Source organism: Lissotriton vulgaris, chromosome 6 (genome assembly GCF_964263255.1).
Source record: "Lissotriton vulgaris chromosome 6, aLisVul1.2, whole genome shotgun sequence".
NCBI lineage: Eukaryota > Metazoa > Chordata > Amphibia > Caudata > Salamandridae > Lissotriton > Lissotriton vulgaris.
In genome coordinates this window covers 695,780,689-695,805,209 of record NC_141694.1, presented here as the reverse complement: position 1 = coordinate 695,805,209, position 24,521 = coordinate 695,780,689, and the positions used below count along the sequence as shown (strand labels likewise).

The window sequence follows — 24,521 nt, the reverse complement described above, 5'->3', positions numbered from 1 at the left end:
CGAATTCTCTCATCTGAAAGACTCTTCTACGTCTCTTCCAGCAGACGATATGGTGGCTTCTGAACCCGCTTCGACGTCTTCAGGGAAATCCCTGACTAAACGTCTTAAGCAGAATCCACCATCTCCGCCTAAAGCATCGTCACCTGTTTCATTGGAGATCTTATTAGAAGAGATTAGGGCATTACGCCCTTTTATGGAAGAAACAAATACGAAACTTCAAGTCCTTACGGACACTTGGACGCAACTTGATAATAGAGTCACTGCAGTCGAGCAATCTATCTCATCCATTACTGCTACTTGTGACAAGCTTTCTCCTCTACAATCTCAAGTGTCTACTCTTCAGCGCCAAGTCGAGGAGCTTGAAAATCGTAATAGGAGCAATAATCTCTGTATTTACGGGCTTGCAGAAGGACAGGAGGGGTCTGACCTCCTAACGTTTTTCAAGTCGTTCATTCCTAAAGTTCTACACCTGCCGGAGGGTACCGCGCTTAACATCCAAAGAGCGTACAGATTAGGACGCCTTCCCTCATCTGCTTCTCCCTCACAGAAACCACAAGGGGTGATCCTATATTTCTTAGAATACACGGACTTATTAAAAGTTCTTTCTGCCGCCAAGTCTTCTGAGCATGTTACCTGCTCTGGCTCTACCTTGTTTTTCGCCCAGGACTATGCCAAAGCTACAACAAGCAGACGGAAGGCTTTCCTCAACATGAGCGCTATGGGCGCTCGATATGGACTTTTTCATCCTTGTCTCTTCAGAGTCACTTATAACAACAGGACAACGACTTATGAGGACCCGCTCCGCCTTCAGAGTTTCATTAACTCTCATCACAATGACCCAATGGATGCCATCTCTTCAAATACTGGCTAACTATTCGTTTTTTCCTTCATGATATGGTTTTTTTCCCCCTTGTCGTCTTTATTGATTGTCTTTTTATTCCCTTGTGGTTCGTCTACGTATTCATGTACTATGTATCCTTATTGTTTTTTCTTCCCATAGTTCTTTCCTCCTCTTGATGTGATGTTACCCGGTCCCTCGTTCTGCTTGGCCCCGGTTATCCCGTTCGCCCTGTCTGGTTCCTTCCCTTCCCTCATCTCCTTGAATTCTCCTCCTGTAAGTTATGTTGTCAGTTCATATTCACTTTTTGTTGTTCACTTGTATTCTTCTCTTATTGTTCTCGTCGCTGTTTCCTGAACTTGCCCCTTTTCTCTCTTTTTTTTTTATCCTTTCAACCTTCCTATTTCTTCCTTATGTCCTCTCTTTCTTCTTTGCTCTCTCTTTCTTTCTTTCTTCATCTTCTCCCTTTTCTTGCACTTCTCTTATTGTCTCGAACATCCTTTTTTCTCATACTTTTTCTTCTTTCTCAAAGTTCTAATTTGCTTCTTTCAATTGCACTAAGATATCGTTTTAAACATGTTTCATGCATTGTATGCTTTTTGTATAAAATGTATATTTTTATTGTGTTACATTCAGAGTTACCTCATGGAACGTTAAAGGTTTGAATAGTCCCATTAAAAGACAACGAGTGCTATCTCACTTGGCTAGATTAAAATCTGACATTGCTATGTTACAAGAGACCCATCCTAATGATGCTGAAGCTTCTAAATTAAAACGACTTTGGGTCGGTCATGTTTTCTCCTCCCCAGCTTTAGGGAAAAAGAATGGTGTTGGTATTTTAGTCCACAAAAAGTTTAATGTTTCTGGTATTCATAACGAAATTGATTCTGATGGTCGCTATGTGATCTTAAGATTGTTAGTTGATAATATACCTATTACTATTTTCAATGTTTATGCCCCAGTATCTGTTGACTCTACCTTCTGGCCTCTTATTTCGGACAAGTTAGTCTCTCTAGATGACAACTATATAATTTTTGGTGGTGATTGTAATCAAGTTCATGATCCCTTCCATCACAGGCACTCCCCAGTTACTTTCATTAGGTCCAAGATGCACACTCAATTTACCTCTACCATACGACGTAAATCTCTAACGGATATCTGGAGGCTCTGCCATCCGGACCTCCGAGAATACAGTTATTTCTCTTCCCCCCATAAGACACAATCCCGTATTGATTATCTCTTTCTTAGTAAGTCCCTCACCCAATGTGCTTTTTCCTCTGAGATTGGTTCCATCCTGATTTCTGATCACGCCCCTGTTATAGTTGATTTTGACCTGATCCCCTTCTCTCCCTCCTTTGGTAGATGGCGCTTTAATAACTCCCTCCTGGCTGATTCTAAATTCTCTGGCCAATTCAGTTCTTTTGTTACTGACTTTTTCACTACTAACACTACTTCTGATTCTTCTCCAGTTATGATTTGGGATTCATTTAAAGCTACCGCTAGGGGTTTTATAATTAATTACGCTTCTCGAAAGTAAAAAGATTTTGAGCAACAATCCTTTCTTCTTCTTGCCAAGATAAAAAAATTAGAGTATTCCTACTTTAATTCGCCTTCTGTATCTTCTCTGACAGACCTTATTACGGCCAAAGTTGCCTTCAATAAATCCTCTACTGACGCTGCAGCCTCCTACTTATTAAAGAGTAGTGCTCGCTATTATGGGGGTCAAAATAAAATGGGAAAACTCTTGGCTACTTATTTGAAGACTCGTCAGGATAGAACTCGAATCGCGTCGGTAACAGATTCGGCTGGCGTTTCCCATTTCAAAGATGCTGATATCTTACAGGAATTTGTTACTTTTTATAAACAACTTTATACTCCTGAATCTGTCCCTCTTCCTTCCGACCTATCCTCTTATTTTCAGTCCCTCGCTTCTCCTCCCTCTTCCCATATTGATTTTACCTCAATTGACTCAGATATAACTTCATCAGAAATTTCTAGTGCAGTTTCAGTCCTCAGACGAGGTAAAGCCCCAGGTCCGGATGGCTTCACTATTGAATTTTATAATCACTTCTCTAAACTTCTCCTTCCACATATGCTTCTACTTTTAAATTATTTTATTACTAAGGGTTCTTCCCAGGGCACTTTTCAAGAAGCGATGATTTGCTTGATCCCTAAAGAGAACAAAGACCCCGCGTTTTGTAAGAACTACCGCCCCATTTCCCTTGTAAATACGGATTATAAGATCTTCGCCAAGTTGCTTGCTTTATGTATCGACCCCATTTTACCTGAACTTTTGGCCCTGAACAATCTGGCTTTGTCAAAGGTCGTCTGTCTTCCAACAACTCAAGGGTTTTCTTTAATGTTCTTAGCAGAGCCTCCTCCTTACAATATCCATTAGCGGCCATAGCCTTAGATGCCGAGAAGGCGTTTGATAGGATTAGTTGGGATTTTATGTTTCGTGCCCTTAATTGGATTTGCTTTCCCCCTAAATTGATCTCCCTCATTTCCCTTTTGTATTCCGGCCCTAGAGCTTCCATCTTTGCCAATGGGAACATTTCTGATTATTTCTCCCTCTCCAGGGGTGTTCGACAGGGATGCCCTCTATCACCTTTATTATTTATTGTAGCACTAGAACCCTTTCTGACAAAAATTCGACAGGACGCTTAAATCACTGGTTATAATCCAGGTCCCAATCAAGTCAAATTATCGGTCTATGCGGACGATATCCTTTTTAAGTTTCGCCTCGTCGAAAGCTGCGCACTGCGCAGCTTTTTGACGCAGGCGAAATCTAATGTTAGAAACAGTGTGGCCTCAGTTCCGCCTCTGTCTTCCATTGGCTAGCTCCATAAATGGAGGCTAGCCATTGGAAGAGAGAGGCGTCCGTCATTCTGCTAGGCGACTCGTGGGTGTCCCGTAGAATTTTTCCATTTTGCCTACGTCAGTGCGGCGGTGGGCGGGGTTAATTTTTTCGCTCGTCGGGGTTTCATTTGGTCATTCCGCGGCCGACCGCCGCCGGAGGAAGTCCAGGTGAGTGCCTTTCTTGCCGTTCCCTCCCCCCTCCCGCTGTCCGTGCCTTTCCCGCCCCCCCTCCCGCTGTCCGTTCCTTTCCCGCCCCCCCTCCCTCTGTCCGTTCCTTTCCTGCCCCCCCTCCCGCTGTCCGTTCCTTTCCCACCCCCCTCCCGCTGTCTGTGCCTTTCCCGCCCCCCTCCCGCTGTCCGTGCCTTTCCCGCCCCCCCTCCCGCTGTCCGTGCCTTTCCCCCCCCCCATCCCGCTGTCCGTGCCAACACTTTATTTCACACAGTTTACCTCTCAAGTTGATTTTCGGTGCTGATTGGTCACGTAGGCTGTGCTGAAGAAGTCCATCTGCTCAGTGCGATAAAACATGAGGGGACAATCTTCGCATTACCATTACAAATTGCTAAAAGTGAGGATGCACGGTTGTGACCTACACAGCCAGGCATTGAGGCGGGGAGTGTTTCCTCTAGCACCCTCCTTTCCCCCCAACAGGAAATAAAAGGAGCAGTGTTGATAAAAACAAGCAATGGCAAAGGCAACAGGTTTCGCCTACGCAACATATATTGGCTTTGTCGGTGTTTATTTAGGCATGTTGCGTAGCAGCGCGGGCTGCTGTGCATACTAGCTTAAAATAAAGTAAAATAAAGCGCTAATACCTGCCCACAGTGGAGTATGTTACAGCGCTTTGTTTTTGTTTGCGAGATCCTGCGTTGCTGTGCACAAATAAACATTGACAAAGCCAAATCGCGTATGGGGGAGGAGCTGCAACACAACGAACAGTCTCGTAGCCATGACGGTTCTATACAGAGAGGGAGGTTGGTAGGAGTATAGACAGGCATTCTTCCGTTGTCTCGTTTAAAACCATTCATTTCAGAAGGGTGCGCTCGCGATGCCTTCGTGTCCGGCGTCCAACACTCTGCCCTTGGCCAAAGATGAGAATGAAAAGTGAGGGTGTGACGCTGGTGCTGGGAAAACCGCTTCAATTTTTGGCGTCGGCTTAACATCCTGTGATTCTGTGCAAAAGCCCTTAATCGACCCTTGCATTACAAACCCGTAACATGACCTTGTGTACTGCAACAGTTGCTTCTGTAAAAGCGCTCCAAGGCCGCCGGGGCAATTGGTGGGAGGTGTTCGCTTGTCCTAGTTGGCTTTCCCAGAAATATTCCCATCCGTGTGAGAAAACCATCTGACATGATTGATATGTTAACGAAGCGTAAATGTTCACGAGCAGTCTGCTGGTGATTCTACAGCATTCTACCATCGCTTCACACCGACAGAGTGCTAAAGTACAACTAGAGTACTGACCTTCTGTTTCATGGCAAGCGTGGGACCTGTCTGGATGCCTCATTGCTAGGATACCAACTTTTATTTTTAATGTACTTCCTTTGAAGTGAAGTGTATGACTATAAGATTTATTGTTAATACCAGTGATTCATTTGAGCTGGTTGTCCAGTGCTCGGCACCAGCACTTAATTGTCAGCACCAGCACTTAATTGTTAACACCTGCACTTATGACAGCTGCTATATGATGGCGCTGTTTGTGTAATGTAGTGGTGACAATACAGCAGTTGTTTATTCATAAAAACAAGTAATACATGCTGTCAAGCTATTCATATAGCCTTGGGGACCTCAAACAATCTTTGTCACGCTTGTAAGTATGTGATAGTCAGTAGTTGTGTTGTTATTGTCATTGGCTGCAGGAGTGGGTGGTGTAAGCTGCAGTGGCCTCGTGACTGGAATGCAGAGTTGTAACCAATGTTAAAGAAATTACAGAACAAAGCGATTTTATTGGTATTTGGCACAAGTTTTAAGACACTAAAATTGTTTCCATTATTTTCTTTATTTCGTTTTCATACCACATATGAATTACAAGTGAGGCTTTATATAGGTATATTAATACCAAACCAGACTGCAACGTATACAACGCTTGATACAAAAAAGGGTGTTCAAGAATAGCCAGGAACAACAAGTGATGCACATAGGCTGTCAGCTCTCCTCTCTAGCGGGATCACTCAAGAAAGCTGAACTTCAGTGATGGTTTAGGCATGTCTAGTTCCTAAAACTGAGAGAAGGGAATCTGCTTGACCCAGAACGGATACATTAGCTAGGGCACACTGTCACAGTGAAAAGCTTAAGAATGGCTTAGGCCAAACTTTCAAAAGAGAAAAGTTGGAAAAATATAAACAAAGGAATAGAAGCATAATGCAAATGGTAAATCTATCATTCAAACAGGTGGCCATGCTACAAACCAACCATGGTAAGCTAACTTTAAACTAGCATTAAACATGGCTAGTTAACCACCGTCTACCCAGTGTCTTTTTATCTTATTTGCAGCCTTGGCTGGCTCTGTGTGTGTGTGCGCGGCTGGCTCTGTGTGTGTGTGCGGCTGGCTCTGTGTGTGCGGCTGGCTCTGTGTGTGTGTGTGCGGCTGGCTCTGTGTGTGCGGCTGGCTCTGTGTGTGCGGGTGGCTCTGTGTGTGTGTGTGCGGCTGGCTCTGTGTGTGTGTGTGCGGCTGGCTCTGTGTGTGTGTGCGGCTGGCTCTGTGTGTGTGTGTGTGCGGCTGGCTGGCTGGCTGTGTGTGTGTGCGGCTGGCTGTGTGTGTGTGTGCGGCTGGCTGTGTGTGTGTGTGTGCGGCTGGCTCTGTGTGTGCGGCTGGCTCTGTGTGTGTGTGTGTGTGTGTGCCTTTGTGTGTGTGTGTGTGGCTCTGTGTGTATGTGTGGGTGCAAATGCAAGTGCCATTAATTTATCTGTTTTCAAAACCAACACATAAATACAAATTTTGTCATTTACAATGCCAATCGCTCTAACATTTCCAAAGGCGAAACCATTGCATTGTAAATGCTTGTTTATTGTTCCAATCCTGAATCCACCATACCCTCTTTTCTACTCCAAGTTGATGCTTTCTCATTAGTTTCCGGTTATCGCCTTAATCGTGATAAATGTGAAGTTTTGCCTCTTAATGTCTTATGCCTTAGTCATTATTTTGATCAAACTGGTTTTTCCTGGAACTCAACTAAAATCAAGTATTTAGGATTAAGGTTTTCCCTTCTATATCGGACACATTTAAAGCCAATTTTGAATATATTATTAATACATTATCTGATTCTATCACCAAATGGCACCCTCTTTTTCTTTCTTGGTGGGGAAGATTGGATTCAATTAAAATTATGTTAGCACCTATTGTTTTATTCTCTCTTTCAATGATACCTATTCGAATACCTGGATATTATTTCAAAAAACTGGATTCGATTCTTTCAAAGTTTCTTTGGAAGAGTAAGCCTCCGCGGGTTGCTATGTCTACCCTTAAAAAAGATAAATCTCTTGGAGGTCTTAAGTTTCCCGACTTTAAATCTTACCATTATTCCTTTATCCATAAACAAGCCTCCCGTTGGTTATCTACGGAGACTCCTACATACCCTCCGGTCTGGTTGTCCATGTTAAAATCTCTCATTTCACCTTTTGACTTCTCTGAAATTCTGGCTTTTTCTGCTAATGTCTCTTCTTTACATTCTCCTGTCATTGCTCATTCCCGTCACCTCTTGACTCCTTTCATCTCCTCTACAAATCCTTCCTGGTCTTCTCTATCCCAACAGCCCATTTGGCACAATAAATCACTCCGGATTAAAAATCGCTCTTTTTTCTGGAAGTCCTGGAGGTCTAAGGGTTTAATGTGGATTTCCCAGTTACTCCTTGATAGGATTCCCCTTACCTTTGCTGATCTTCAATCTCAATTTCTTCTTCCCAACAATTTTAAGAAACAATATGATCAGTTACTTCCTGCACTCCTTCAATATCTTCAATCTCTCCCTCCATCTCTTGATTTTCCTCCCCTTTATTTGCATCTTTCTCCACTGTTGCTCTCCTCTCCTCTCCTCTCCTTCGGCCTGTTGCATTTACACTTGAATATAATTATCCTTGATGAAATAAGAAGCAAACCCCGTCAAATTTCTGTCCTGGTCTTATTTTCACGGTGTGGCAAATCAAAAGGTTCGAAATGTAGGCCTTGGCAATTAAACAAGACCACTTTACTAGGTCACTCCTAGTCAATATTAGCCAAATCACCAAAGAATAGTTTAAGCACAACATTACTTATGTGGTCATTTGGGAAACCATTTACATGAGAAGAGGGGGTGGACGTTAACCTGGCACATGACCTGGAATGTCAAACATTGGAGCATGGAATAAACCTGTGCTCTTAGGATGGCAATGGAACTGAAATCAATGGCTGAATACTGAATTATTTAAAAAAAACTACAATCCTTGTCAGGGTGAACCACAAAAGTCACTGAATTAACATGTGCTTAACCCTCTGGTATCTTGGCACAGGATCGGATACATGAGGAGGATAAGGCCTAGTCTCAGCTTACCTTCGGACTTAGAAGAAATTTAAAATAAAGGTTCATAAAACGGTAGAGTTCAGCAAGGCAAAGCAGCAGACAGTGTCTGAAGAGGAGGCTTTGTCAGGGAGCCACTGGATAAAGTCGCAGTGAAGATTTTGACCTTTGTCAGTGGGATAAAGTTGCAGGCTTTAGCCAGTGAGGGCTCCACACGGCAATATACCTTCCCCAAGAGGTCCCGCTGAATAGGATTTGCTGCTGTGAAGAAAAACGCAGCTGGAGCTACTGTGAAGTAGGCCGACTGGCGAATCATGGATCAGTTGGCTAGTAGGTACCGGTCTCCATTTGGGTTGGTCACACGTTCTTGGAGGAGTGACACCAACAAAGTATAAAATCCATGGGTCCAGGACCTGGGGGAGCACCACTAGGACTCACTCTAGCAGAAGCCAGTTGCAGGTTTCAACGGCCCAGGAGCTTGTTATGTCCCTAAAGCTCACAAAGACCAACCAACTAGCCCTTGGAGTCATTTCTGTTGATCCCGGGTTCGAGGAGATGGTTCAGTACTCCTTCAAACTGCAAGTTAGTCATTCAAGCAGCAGGGCAGTCCCCTGGTAGCATTAGGGTAGTCCTCTGGGGTCAAGGCAGCCCTTCTGCAGGCAAAGACTAACAGCAGTCATTCTGCTGTTGTGACCCAGGACACTGGCAGAGGCAGAACTATAGTTAGGACAGAAAAATGGCAACTTTCTAAAAGTGTCATTTTCAGAATTGTGACTTAAAATCCAAATTTACTATTAAAGAAGATTTTAAATTACAATTCGAGTCTAAACATGACATCTCGACCTGCTCTCAATCCAAAGTTCGCACTTATTAAATGTAATAGGGTAACCCAGTGTTAGTCACTGGGAGAGATAGGACTTAAAGTAGTGAAAAACAAATTTAGGAGTTTTTCACTACCAGTACATGTATAACTTAAACCCACATGCCCTACTTTTGAATTATAATGCCCCTGACCTGTGAGCCTTTAGTGCCTACCTTAGGGGTAACTTATATGTATTAAAAAGGAAGGTTTAGGCCTGGCAAAAGATACATTTTGGCTGGGTGGATTTGCAATTTAAAGCTGCACCACAGGCTGCAGTGGTAGGCCACTCACTAAAGAGTTACTTTAGTGAGTGGCACAATAAGTGCTGTGGGCTCCCTAGTAGCATTTAGTTTACAGTCCCTGGGGGACAGCACATGCACGTTAGCACTGGATAGAAGTGGTGACGTGCACAGAGGCCTAAAACCATCAAAAACAAATTCAGAAAACAGGAGGGGTGAAGGCAAAACGTTTAGGTGGGAGGGGTAGGGGAGACCACACAAAGGATGTGAGGTCTAACAATTATGAACCTTGGTGCTGGAACATATACACAGTCTAATATAATGTTCAGAAAACTACACAGTGCCGAGGGGCATTTAAACCCTTAATTAATGATATGACAGAGTCTTACAGTTTAGATCCATCGCTCCAAAGCAGTCAATGACATGGAGTCTATTTCGCAAAAGTGTTCACCCCGATTGCCATTGATCTTGACCCTGCAGTGCAGCCACTGGTTAAGAAAGAAAAGTATACAGAGAATATAAGGATCTTAAAGAGGCCAACAAAATATAGTTTTATTTGTTGAAGATGCTGTATGCATAACCCATGATAAATTGGAAACTCTTCCAAAATTCTTACAATCTGCATTTTATACTAAGTCTCATGTCTAAAAATAATTATGACAATCTTAGGGCCTTAATGTTACTGAATCAAAACCCATGGTTAAAAAGATGCTTGCATTTTTTAGATTTGGATGGGAGCATATTCAAAATGTGATATACACATTGCTTGTTTTTATTTCTATTGTTATTGTGCTTTATCTTTTATGGCAATCTAGCCGAAATAAAGATTTTGATGATGATGATATACATGGCAGATTCTGTTTCTACATTGTTTAAACCTGATATGATCATGGTCAAGCCAAACCTATATAAAGAGATGCTTGCGATATCATGACCGGTGTTAGACCTGGCACCATTGGCGTGGGTCTCCCTTCCATTTTCTTGCCTTTGCCTTGTGTTTTTGCTATGTTTTGCTGGTCTAGATGCTTTGGGCACTTTGCCACTGCTATTCAGTGCCAAAGTGCAAGTGCGCCCTATTGTAAACTGTTGTATGGATTAGTGATTCCATGATTGGTTATTTTATTTACTTGTCAGGCCCTAGTACAGTGCACCATGTGTGCCCAGGGCCTGTAAATCAAATGCTGCTGGTGGTCTTGCAGCACTGATTTTGTCACCCACAGAAGCAGCTTGTAAAATGTGGCTCAGGCCTGCCATTGCAGAACCTGTGTGCAGTCTGGGACTGCCATGTCGATTCGGCAAGTACACACACTTGCTATCCCTAAACCTTCCCTTTTCTGCATGTTAGTCACCCCTAAGGTAGGCCCAAGGTACCCCTGTGGGCAGGGTGCATTCTATGTGAAAGGTACGATATGCCCTGATTTGTGTGTCATGTCCTGATAGTGAATTACAGCCAATTTTGCTTTTCACTATTGCAAGGGTATCTGTTCCTATAGGCCAGAATGGGCAGTTTGATTATAACATCTTATAAACATAACTGACCCAGGGAACCAGATAGGAAAATAAAGTTTAGTATGCCCGAACTCAGAATGTTGAAGTGCATCTTTTAGTGTGGGTGATTTTAACATTCTGTGTTTGAAAATACCACTTTCAGAAAGTAGGTATTTTCTTGCCTAACCATCCAGTATGACTCTGCTAGGTGTGTTATGTTATGTTATGTTATGGGCACTTTTAATGTGCACAGATGCTCCAGCAAAGGAGCGTCCTGGCGCACGACAAGGTAGAACACAACACCGCTAAATGCAAAGACAGAAAAGGGGAACAGCTGCGGGGGCAAGATTTAAAATAAGAAGGTTTTAATGGCCTTACGGAACAGCAGGAGGTCCTCCAACATACGGATCTCTACCGGAATGGAGTTCCAGAGAGCCGCAGCTCTCACACGAAAAGATCGGCCCCCAGCTCGGCTGAGCTTGAACCGGGGGACCACAGCGAGAGCTTGGCCCAAGGATCTAAGAGAGCGTGTCGGGACATACAAAGACAAGAGGTTGGTAAGGGTCTGGGGAGCAGAACCTTTCAAGATTTTGAAGGCCAGACATAAGACCTTGAAGTGAATTCTCATCTTGACTGGCAGCCAGTGCAAGGATTGTAGGGTGTTAGAAACGGAGCAGAACCTGGGCAGGCCAACTACCGCTCTGGCTGCAGCATTTTGAACGCGCTGCAGGTGAGTGATTTCTGCCTGGTTGGCCCCCACCAGGAGAGAGCTGGCATAGTCAAGCCGGGACATCACCGTCGCCTGAATCACCAGCTGCCTGGTCGGGGCATCAAAGAATTTGAGGACAGGTCTTAAGCCCCGAAGAACACCAAAGCAGCAGGCCGCAGTTCTTTTTGTGTGGCCGACAAAGCTGAGGGTGGGGTCCAGCCAGACTCCCAGGTTTCTTAATTCCGTAACCGGAGTCGGAGACGGCCCAAGTTCTGGAGGCCACCACCTGTCCCCGCAGAGTTCCGCTCTCTTACCGACAATCATGATTTCCGTCTTTTTTGCGTTGAGCTGGAGACAGTTGGCATTCATCCAGCTGGCCACCGCCCTCAGTCCACTCTGGAACCTAGGGGCATCCCGCTCAGCATCCCCACTGATAGTGACCGCTAGCTGAGTGTCGTCGGCATTTCAGACCATAGTCATGCCCCACTGCTTGACGACATCAGCCAACGGTCTCACGTATAGATTGAATAACGTGGGACTCAGCGAGGATCCCTGCGGAACTCCCATGCCCAGAGGATGGAATTTGGACTGGTGAGGAGGGATGGCCACGCAAAAAGAGCGATTGTCGAGGAAGGAGCGATTGTCGAGGTGTGTGTATTGTATGTCTGGTTTCTGAGTGACAGGGGGCTCTGAGGGCTGTGGCTCCAGCAGTCTGATGGGTCAGGGCTGGGCTGAATAGGCCTGGGTTGAATAGAGAGTAGGGGAAGGAGATTCACTTTTATTTGCCTGAGCCTACATTGAATAGAGTAGGGGGAGGAGATTTCCTTACAGCTTCCTGGGCCAGGTCTGCTTTCAACAATGCTGTCTCCACCTCCTGCCAGGAAGCTGCACCAGGGAGACAAGAACTGGTTTTAACTAGGTACAGATACTCTCTGCCTTCAGAGAACAAAGGATTTAGTAGTATAAATATTGGGGCCCAGAACTTTAGATCACTTCTGGGAATCAAGACAAACCTTTGCCAAGGAGGGAAACCAAAGAAGCTGAAGGAGGGGAATGCCCCTGCGCTGGTTACTGTTTGTTTGGGGTTGGCCTGCAGTGGTTATTTATAGCCAAGCAAAGGAGAAAAGGAACTTTGTGTGTACTTTATCATCTTGAGGAAGATCTCCAAGGGCTTGAAGCTAAGCTTGCCTCCTGTTCTGAAGTCTCGGGGACACAAAGACTTAACCACTAGCTACCCTGAATTTCCTTGCTGGGAGTTCTACCTGCAGAGAGGTGCCTGCTGTTTGTTTTAGGACCTCTAGAGACTGCTTGTTGCTGGGAGCTGAAAGCGTGATGCAACGAGGAAGAAGCATGTCGCCTCTACAGCTGTTACCATCGCATCGCTTCGCTGAAGTGTGCCACTGCTGCAGCTGTTTGCCGTCGTATCGCAGAGGAAGCGTGTTGCATCGCCGGAGAAGCGTGTCACGGCTGCAGCGGTTGCCGTCGCATTACCAGAGAAGCGCGTTGCAGAGCCTGTCCCGGCTCAAGAAACCACTGTTTCTGCTGCACGGCCATCAGGCGTACATGCATCATATCCAAGTTGTCGCATCGCATCAAAGACGCCATCTTGTCGCATTGCATCGGATTATCGCATCGAGGCACCATCTTGTCGCATCATAACCGGGATACAGTAAGAAACAGACAAATTCCCTCCTCTCTGGTAAGGAACAGACGCATTGCCTCCCCCGGAGCCAGGAACTGACGCATCGCCTTCCCTGCGCCCCTTTTGTTTATATTGTGTTATGCATCTAAGGTACTTTGAGAGTAAAGTGTTGTATTTACCATCTACATTAAACTAAGCTATTTCTCCCATTTGAAAGTCATATTCTTGATATTGTATTGTGGTTTTTTTGTCGAATGGTCTTGTGTTAAGTCTAGAGAAAGATTACTTATTTTTCTAAACTAGTGTGGTGTTCATTTGTATTCTTTTCACTGTGGTACTGTATGTGTTCACAAATGCTTTACACACTGCCTCTGAGATAAGCCTGCCTGCTCGTGCCAAGCTAACAAGAGGGCGAGCAGGGGTTATTTTAGGAGTGTAGCCCCTTTACCCTGACTAGAAGCAAAGGCCCCTACTTGGTCAAATGTACCTACCTCTGCAAACTAAAGACACCCATTTCTAACAACTGGAATGCGTTAAATGTAAGAAAATGTTGCCTTCTTACTCGTGTGCTATGTGTTTTAAATCTGTTACAAAAGAGTGATAAGGAGTAAATTCAGTTTAACTAGGCAAGCTGACCTTAAAGAGGGCTTGGCAGTCCCCGGTTTCATAAAGTGAGTGTTGATAAGTAAACAGGTGATAAAAAAACTGTGGTTTCTCTGGAACAAAAGGAGTCAACCTAAAAATATGTATCTGGCTTCCTTTGAAACATATAGGTAAATATGAATCCTTCACACATTTATTTATTTATTTGATTTGTATAGCGCGTTATAGCCACCGGGGCCTCTAAGCGCTGATTGTCCAAATTAACTAGTAGGGCTCAGCATATTACTTAATCTTGGAGTACACCTAGTGGCTGCTCCATGCTTGTTTGAATAAAACAGTTTTTAGCTTTTTCCTAAAAGTTAACAAATTGCGTTCCTTCCTTAGATCTGGGGTCAATTTATTCCACAGAGCCGGGAGTGTTTTAGAGAAAGCACGTCCCCCCACCGTGGCCAGTTTAAACCGGGGTTGGGATAGGAGAGTAGCATCCGAAGAACGTAAAGTCCTGCTCGGCGTATAGAGAGAAATTCTGGACTTAAGGTATTTTGGTGCATTCCCGTACAGCGCCTTATGCACTATACACAGTCCCTTGAAAGCTACTCTCTGCCGAATTGGGAGCCAATGAAGCTCCTGCATCAGCGGGGATGAGTGGGTCATCCTAGGTTTCTTGTAGATCAACCTGGCAGCATCGTTCATAACCCCCTGTAGCTTATCCAGCAGCCGCTGGGGTAACCCTATGTACAGGGAGTTTCCATAATCCAGTCTGGCCAGGATTGTAGCTGAAACCACATGTTTCAGGGTGGAAAACGATAGCAGTGCCGATATTTTTCTCAGTTGCCGCATTAAACCAATGCAGATTCCTACTACAGTCGTGACCTGTTTTTCCATGGATAGTTTCCCATCCAAGTACAGACCCAAACTTTTAACTGCCACCGCTGGTTTCGGTGGTGCACCCAGGTCTGCAGGCCAGAATCTCTCGTTCCAGGGGTTGCCCGTGATGGAAATGGGCAACACTTCCGTCTTATCCGGGTTAATTTTGAAGGAGTTTTTAGACATCCAATTAACCGTGGCTTTAAGTATGTCCTGTAGCCTGGTAGACGCTCCTGGACCTTCCTCTAGCCGGATGATAATCTGGGTGTCATCAGCGTAGTTATAGACTAGGCAGTCCATCCTGTTCAGGAGTGCAATCAAAGGCTGCAAATAGATGTTAAAGAGTAGGGGCGACAAAGCAGAGCCCTGTGGGACCCCGCAGGTAATAGGCGCGGAGGTGGAAAGCAGGTCCCCTAGTTGAACTCTTTGTGTCCTGCCCTGCAGGAATGATGCAAGCCATGCCAGGGCTGTACCTCTGATACCAAAAGACCTCAGCCGCGACAAAAGTTGTTCATGACACACGGTGTCAAATGCCGCGGAGAGATCTAATAGTACCAGGGCGCTAGGCCAGACAGTAAGATACGAAGGTCTGAGTATGGTGGTGGAAGGCCACAGGGCAATATCTTCCCATTCACTTATATGCCGTAACCTTAAGTTCAGAAAAAAATAATACCAATACCAGCACCTGAAGTACTGGATTTCACAGGCCATTGTTACTTCTGAGGAGCTAAACAATAACCTCCAAGGAGTCTCTACTCAATGCAGTAACCATCACAAGGGCTTTTTTCAACTCAAACACATACAAATCTCTTTAATCAAATGACATAAGTACATTTGGTGCAACATTCTGGGGCAATGCGGGAATCAAACTCCCAAATGATCCTATTTGGTGAATATGTAAATAGCAGCCTCATAAATACCTGCATAGACTTCTAAACTTCTTGTATATTCTCTCTAAATCCTTAAGCATGACTACAATGGGTAAAAAATCCTGGAGTAACATTGGAATCCAACTCTAAACTGCATCAGTATGGTGAAATGGGAGTAGAATCCGTACAAAGAGGTTACTGACAAATCAGGGCTTCCAAGTCCACAATATCCATACAAATTAAGGAAGGTCCTGACATCATCTTGGCTTAGTGCTATATTTCCTCTGTTGGATAAGATGTATCCATATTGTTGATATGTACCACTTATGTTGTTGTGTGGTAGAGTCTACTCCTTTTGGAAGGAAACACTGACACAACATAAATAAAAAAAAGATCACCAGAATTAAGCTACAATTCAGTTTCCTTCTTGTGGTGCTAGATGGTGTTGCTGATGATCTTTATACACTACATTGTCCATATATCAATGCTTCTTTATTGCAGCTGGTATTCCACTTGCTCGTAAGTGGAAATCGCCAGTGGTATATTCCCTGGACTTAGGGGTAGCTGGACAGTTTCAACAACTTAAAGAATATCTTATTCATAGAAAACAATAATCGATATGTACAAGTATCTAAGCAATCTGGTCATCATTTGTAAACTATATCCACAAAGAAGACGACAAACTCCTAAAACCATGATTATTTAAAAACAAACATTTAACTAATATTCAGTGTTCTGCCAACCATGAACAAAGAGAATTGAACATTTTGTGAGTGTATGTTTTTGTGAAGGTTAATAATTTGACCATTTTGAAATGAGAAAATTCATTGTTGATCAATCGCCAAATGTACTTCCTGTAACTCATAAAAAAATTAAATTAGATCAGTAAAAAAAAAATTGTAAATTCCTAATCCTACCAACAAACAATTAAAAAGGGGGTTGTTGGACAATTCCAGCAACGTTAACAAATCCCAAAACTCACGGCGTTGATACCTTTTATTAGAATTGCTAAAAATAAAATGCAACAACAATTCAATAAATTAACTGTTCTAAATGTGAATTTCATTTTGAACAAGTTTAAAACTTGAAGCATATGTCCTTTATAAAGAACAAATAAGGCGTTCAGCCCTTTTGACTCAACATTTAGACAACCTGAATGTGAAATACTTGGTACAGTCCAGGTTCAGGCCAGAAAATGACAGAGGACAGCTTCTCAATTTTTTTGTACTATTCCTAAGAAATTCAGGAGGCCAGGTGAGAGCTCCGTGGACCTTGGGAGGCGAAAGCACCGCCATGCATTGTCAAATGCCGATTAAATACTGAAAGTGGTGCATGTGAGCAGCCACTAGAGCACGGACCGGAGAAGGGAGCATGCACATGGTGCTACAGGGTTAAGCGTTGTGCAGCCTGACCAGACAAGTCTGGATCTGTGTGAATAACTGGGGTCAGACGGGTAAAAGGATGGTTATTGAGGAACAAACATTTTGGGAAACAATTATTCATATGAATATCACATTTGACAACGCCTCGAGGTGCATTTGCCTCCCAAGGTCCACGGACCTCCCGCCCAGCCTCTTGAATTTCTTAAAATGTGGTTGATTAACTCAAAAGTAAGTCCAGTTTCACACCCACTTCGGTCACCACTACAAATGGTGACCCATATTTTAATTTCTTTCAGACCAGACGTTACAGCGCTTCATGCCTCAATTAATCACAGAGGGCTACCGTTACCTTGGAGCACTCGACCGGCCTTATAATTATCCCCTTGGCTTTAATTCCACAAGTAACCATGCCCCTTATTTACTTTTGGGAGTAGCGTCCATTTTCGATGATGTTAATTTACAGTTTTCTAATTTAGATAAAAAATTCCAGCAGTCCCTCACCAGGGGCACGCTTCTTCTCAGCACCTAACTCAGCTTGCCGGCGCCTCACAACAACATTTTAGTTTGATCGAGGAAGTCGTTCTCTGTCTTGTTGAGTAGTTTCTGCAATTAATTAAGTACTGTCAGCCCTTACTTGGGAGCCCCTACTTGAACTGCCCTTTAAGGGCTTTCGAGGCTCGCTCAACTGCCAGTTTGGAATCAGTCTTGAGCTCTCTGACACGTGATTAATCACCACAATAACCGGCAACTATCCCGCTGCCCCAAGTGACCTATCCGATTCTTAGGCACCTTGACAATCACTGGGAGCTTTATATCTCCTTGTACCTTGACATTTCCTTGTGATTCTCTTGATTCAGTTCTTTCTTGCCCCTCTCCTCCCATTATAGGCTAGCACAAATTGTACAATATGAATTATAAACACATTCTGAATAAATCATTAACACTGCATGTATGTAGTTTTCCGGGATAACACTCTGTCCTTCTTTATTCTTACTTTACAGGTATCAGGTGCTCACACACATGTCCTGGTGAAGAGCTCAATTTTCTGAGATCGAAACGGCGTTGGCCATAATACAACCAAACTACTTGTTCATTATATAAAAAGTGCCTATAAGGAGTTTCTTTTTGTTATCAATTCGATGTATGTTTTTAATGTTTATCTCACTCCCCACAGCACGCCTTTTTACTTATTTGTGAGCACTGGATCTATAATCCTCAAAAAAATGTAAATGAAATAATATTGTGCAATGGATACATTAATTGCTTGCAAATGTTTTCATGTGTCCAGTCCCATGCCTATGATAAACTGCCTAAAGTTGTAGGATATAGGACTTACTGTCCTTTCTCAATTTTAAAATAAATACCGCGATCTATTGGCCTTTAATGAACCACTGATTCCCAAAACTATCTAGTACCCCAGGTTAAAAAATTGGGGTCCTCTTGTTATTAATATATACCAGCAAGGACCAAGACACTCTTTTGCTTTCTTATTCTAAGAAAAAATACAAATAGGGTCTGCCCTTTCTGGGGCATAGATCCCCTTGTTGTCACCCCAGCGAGGAGATGGGTGTTGTTTGGATTTTTTTATGCAACTAAGAAAAATGTTCAAATAGTGTCAGTGCTCTCCAAATGACAGACATATGAGTCTGTACTACAGGGAGGAGAGGAGTCAGGCATTGACTGGATTTTTTTCTGACCCGAAGAAAAAATCCAAACAGCTTCTGGGCTACAAGCAGGAGGGCAGACATGTGTGTATGAGTGTGTGTATATTTGGGTGTGTGTCGGCACTACAGCAAAGAGTACTGTTTGGATTTTTCCGAGGCTAAGAAAAAATCTCCACAGCACTAGTGTCACACAGGACCATACACAAACACACACACAGATCTGCAGTCCAGCGAGGAGCCCAGACGTTGTTTTTTTCTACTTTGGAGCCCCAGTTTGTCCTGTACATAGGGAAATCTGCCAACCCCTGACATTCCTGAACTCTCGACACTAGGAACAGTCTTGGGTGGTATAACTTGTGTGGCTACGACCACGTTTTGGTACCCAGAATGGCGTGCACAGGCCAAACATTAGTTAAGAAAAAAAAAATCCTCACATTTCAGTGACAGAATTTGTGGAGAACAGTAAAACTCCAACAACCCAGTGTTCTCACTACTAAACCAGAGTGTGAGTGGCCTATTGTAACGGACAGAGGTCAAATATACGACCATGAGAATTCAATATACTGTCAATGTGGTATTCACATGGTCAAAATTTGGCTTATTGTTTTCCCAGGCAATAGGCTGACACACTTGGTATACTGTTTGTATCAGGAGATGAGTAGGAACATTGGATGGTAGGCCCTTTGCTATTTGCCTGAAGTTCAGGAGTTTTCTGGCAGAGAAAAAGGAAGAATTTTGTTTTATATATACTTTACCATTTACAGGGAATTCTGAGTAATAAATGCATTTGGATTCATGCAAGCCACATCCCTGTGGATTGTCGTTTACTTACAGATTTCAGAAATGTCTCAGGTTGGCTTCAGTTCCTCAGACTAAGCCCATTTCATCTCTTCATCAAAAATATTCCCTTGAGTCAAGTGTGTGGATCTCTGCTCGAATCCATGGAAAGCCAACCTATGACTTGTAACCCCACACTAAAAAAACATGTGGAACAAAGAGTTGAATCACGCCATGAGAGGATATAGTCCTGTGTAAAGAAGACTGAAGTAAGCTACCATTGGTGGAGGGAAAATGAATAGTCAATCTGACAAGTATTTTGTTCAATGCATTATCCTGGCCAGCCAATCAGAGTGAGGGTAGTCAGGCGCCCAACGACAAAAGCTGTGTGATGGATAAATGTTAAATATATAGTTTGCGCTATGTAGTCATACAGTCCGTGGGTCATATCTGTGACAAAAGACAAGTACTCAAAACTGCCTTTTAACTTGCGTCTGCTTTACAAATTTACAAAATTCCCTGCATCCAGTTTATAGCCTGTGATCACCCAGAACCCATTGAAAATTCAAACATTTATGGTTCCCTCTTGCTCAGAAGACTCAGAATAACAAGAACAAATCTGGTGGTGAGGCCTTGGCAGGTGTATGTACCGGCATGAGGCAGACTGAGGGGGGGATTACCATGTTTTCAGAAAAATTCTACAAATCTCACAGCGTCATGTTCAGTATGATCTTGATAGAGCGTCATGATATTCTGAAATTTGTAGGGGTGCATCATAATCACAGTCAGTCCGCACCCGCATATATTAACTAAGTATAATCATTAGAGATTATGAACGTAATACCAACAATGTATGTGTAATGCTAGGTAATTAGGTCATGTAGTAGAAAGGTAAAATGACATTTTAAAGTAACTGCCTATTGCAAGTGTTTTGCGAATCAGTTCATGTGTAATGTAACGCATTAGATTTAAGCGTGCACCATAAAAGTCTACACGTGTAGTGATGCTTAATTGTGCCTTAACATGAAGAAATGTAATGCTCATAAATGCAATGTTTAAAATGTGTAATCCTTGATGCCTACAGGCCTTAATGGATGTTCACGTTGTGCTACAAGAGGCTTAGTTATTTCTTAGCTAAATCGAGTAGGCCTGAAATGTAATTTCCCTGGGAAGGCTCTCAGTTGAAGGCAGTCAGCAGATTATTTGTGCGTGCAAGGTTGATTCGTTCTCATGCTTTCCGTTGCAGGTGCAAGGACATTGCTTTGTTAGCTAGACTGATATTCTTTGTTTTAGGAGTTATATATGGAAGAGACCTGCTACAGTGTTTCATTGGAATTTGATAATTGGGAGCTCGCTGGAGAAGCCTGAGACCGAAGGACAACTCAAAAGTTTTTGGACGAAGCGCAAGTTATGGAAAATCACCTGCCGAAGACATCCAGCCAAAGGAGGTGTTATAGGGCGTGCTCTTTAAGTCAATCGTTTTGTATTAGGGACAGTGCCCCGAGGGAGGAGTGGCAGAGAAGAGCAGATGGTAGCAGAGAGCAGTTTGGAAGAGAAGAGTGGGATCGATTCTTAGAAGAGAGACTTAGTTTTTGACTATTGACTTATGTAACGTGAGTGAACTTCTTAGGAAGTCTTCACGAGCTGACACCTTTTCTAAATCTAGTTTGGGGAAATGTTAAGTAGGGATGCCATCTTAGAGATGGAGTAGGGACAGAACTAACTGATTAATTTCCTTTCTGTAACAGATGAAGACTAATTTGGATATTGGAGCAGTTGTTGCTTGTTTGATTTTCTTGGAATTGCTTATTCTTTTCACTTTGCAACAAATTAGGTTGGTTCATAGGATGCTCTTTGTATTAGTGCCTATATATTTCTTCAACCTCGTGATGAGGTGCTGGTATGTTCAGTTATTTTAAGCTTTGTAATAAAATCCTTAAATGGTAAGTCAGAGTCAGTGTTCCTTTCAGAGTCTAAATTGATCAATGCATGTTAGTTTATGGTAAGAACCTAGGGTTCTCTCCTTTATACTTCCTAGCAGGTAAACACATCCAGTCGGCTGAGGATTCTTAGGAATGGTAAGATAAGATAAAAGATCAGATAAGAATCCCGGCGTTATCAATCTTGAGGCAAGTCAGTCAGGGTGAAGGAGGTTTGGTACCTAGCAACAGAAAGCTTGAGATGTGCAAAGGTTGAATGTTTCTTTATAGCCCATTGGTGATATGTAGTGTATTTTGCAAAGCGCACAGCTGCCCCAACGAGGCGTCCCGGCGCTGTATAACGCTGTGGAACCCTTCCTGGCTCTCCCAGTGAGATGCCCCTCCTGGGCACCCCCAAGGTGAAGCCAGGCATTCCAGTGTTGTAGGGGCCGCTGTGGAGATTAAGCAAGCTATTGCCCAGAGTTGCAGCGTGGGACCCATGATTAGAGTAGGCGCTGAGGCGAGAATTATCGAGTCCGCAGACATTGAGCCCAAGACCCTGTCGTGTCGGGACTTGAACCCTGGTGCGCGGCCTGATCTCTGCTTCAGAGTCTGCCGCTCTAAACAGTGAGCCACACTTCTCCACCTATCTGACCAAAAGAGAGGTACCCTAAACCGTGATGTAGCTGGCAGCCTCTTTCCAAACTGCTAAAAATGCACTAAACCTGTTTATTGCTTGTACGCACCCTGAATCATATCATTAGAAACCGATACATATATGGTACCCCTATACATAGGAGACTCAGCAGAAGAAAGTTGGGGTTCAAATGTTGGCAAGATATGTTCCACCCCAGAGGAGACTTAAAGGAATTAACATAATTTGTAAAAAAAGAATCGCTAAAAATGTGACAAACGTCATGTTCAGGATGTTCTATTGCCCAGCCAGTCAGGGCAAGGGAGGTGTGGCTTATACCTATAAATTCCTTAGTTCATACAACATTAGAAAACATATAATTATACTTTCAATACAGTCCTGAGATTGGTATAAGCAATCAAATAAACAGTATATCATAAACAGTGATTCTGCCACAATTTTGCGATCAAAATTATGTTCCATAATTGACTGTACAGATTAAATTCCTAGGAAACCCCACATACAATTGGTGTTGCTGGAATCCACACATTCATGGCTATATTTCCTTGGTAAGTATTCCAGCACTTATGTTTGTCCATTTGGGAATGCAACACAATATTCAACAAATGTGTTAAATACTGGGAATATCTCCACATTTGTCATTACAGCTTCAAGCTGCAATGAGATGTTGATGTGTTTTTGCACCAATGCATTGCCCTGAATGTGCTGAAAGAAACATACAGTGTGCATGGCTCGAGAAAGACACCTGAGAGGTGCATGTGTTTGAACTACCTAATGTAGAATTTTGGAAATAAACTCCAGTAAATAGGTATGCAAACAAAAGAGTAATGAAAGAGTTAACAAAGAAAAACAATGTTTACTCTTTTTCTTTGGCATTTCAAACATCCAAAGCCACATGTGTGTTATGGAATTAATTAGAGCTGAATTGCATTCCATCCAAAAGCATGGTTCATAAAATATAATCATTGGTGAATAATATTTAGGAAATAGTTCCATGCCTTCATTATTTCTTTGTTTAATTGCACTCTGATAGGTAGGAAGTCAGCGTTCTGGATTTCCCATCTTTGTGTAAGGGAGGAGATTTGCAAATCACCTCAAATGACTGATGGGTATATATTCTATTCTGTATTGCTTAATAAAAGCTAGTTTTGAAATGCGCAGCTCTCCAGAAACATTGTGCTATATAAAAAAACATGTTCAGAAAAATCTGCTTATATCTTAATTGAGATATATATAACTTATACATACCCGAATGCAACATATTTTCTGTCCATGTAGGGAGTGGCCTGCAGCGTAATATAAAACTGTGAGCCATTTGTGTGAGACCCCTTGTTGGCCATTCCCAGAATACCCCTCTTGCTGTGCGGAACTGCAAAGTTTTCATCTGGAAAAACATTTCACCCAAAAATATAAATTCATGCTGTTGACATTGACTAAACCTAGTAATACAAAGTTTTCATCTAGACAAAATTCTGTTAAATAAAGGATTATCATTCATCTTGTAGAGACTGGACCGAACACATAGATGTGTGTTTAGTTTCATATGGACCACAAACCATCTACTTGAGGAGGTAAGCCTGAATGGGTGATGACCTCTCAATATTTTCTCAAGTTAGATGGAAAGGGAGTGATCAAGCCATGTTTTCTCATGGGGGTTAAAAAGGAAATGATCCATCCATGTTATCTCACGAGGGTTGAACAGGTGATGGCCCATCAATGTTTTCTCAAGCGGATCCCACTTCAAATGCAAATTTCATCCAACAATAAAGGGTTTTCCCTTTTTCCCCTAATAGAAATCTGGACATCTGTTATCAAGTTGTGTACAGCCAAGATGGAGCTAAAGCTTGTCTGTAATCATAATTGGATAGCCAAGATGGAGCTAAAGGTGAAGAAAGGGTTGCACAAATGTTATCTAGGCCATATGATTACTGTAAACATTCAAATAGTCCATCATAAACCATCTTCTGAACCAGGCATTCGCCTCCTCAGCTCCAGCTCCCTAGTTTAATGCAAGAACTGCTCTACTTTGAAATTGACAGATCTCTGCAAACATTTATTTGGTAAAAACACACTCTGAAGAAAGATCCGAATCTCTGCATCTAGTACAAAACACTAATAAACAAACATAAGCAATAAACCATTCTCTTTCCTTTAACTACCAGACTGTTGCACTACTGCCCCGACCTCAAGGCCAAATACAAATCTCTCCTTAAAGAGTACAAGAAAGCCATTTTGGCGACCAAGACCAAGTACTTTTCCGAACAAGTAATCCTCTCGGCTAATAAATCTAAAGAGATCTTCTCCTTGGTCAACAACTTGGCCACCTCTGATCGTGCTTGTCCTAACTTTACTCCTTCCCAGGCCCTCTGCTCTTCTTTAAACGACTTCTTCATTGAGAAGATCGTTAAAATTAAATCCAACATTTCTCTCACTCCTTTTACTCCACTTCATTCTGCCCCCTCCGTGTCTAATTCTTCCTTTTCCTCTTTCCCGCCCCTTTCCCTGGATTCCTTCTTAGCCCTGCTCACTAAAATCAAGTCTGGCTCTCCCACTGATTGTGCCCCTGCTCGCATTCTTAAAACTCTCTTCTCTTCTTGCCCTGCTATCCCTCTTTCCCTCCTTAATGCTTCTCTTTCTACCGGACTGGTCCCTTCTTCA

At 43.0% G+C, this 24,521-nt stretch overlaps 1 protein-coding gene across 2 annotated transcripts in view; it reads right to left on the bottom strand.

The window, feature by feature from the left end:
• Positions 1 to 24,521, bottom strand: part of PPIL6 (peptidylprolyl isomerase like 6) — a 277,079-nt gene that overhangs the window by 9,447 nt on the left and 243,111 nt on the right. For both annotated transcript variants that reach the window (XM_086926671.1, XM_086926672.1), the window contains exon 7: positions 23,112 to 23,247. In XM_086926671.1, coding sequence (XP_086782797.1) covers positions 23,112 to 23,247 — 136 coding nt within the window. The remainder of the gene's footprint in view (positions 1 to 23,111; positions 23,248 to 24,521) is intronic.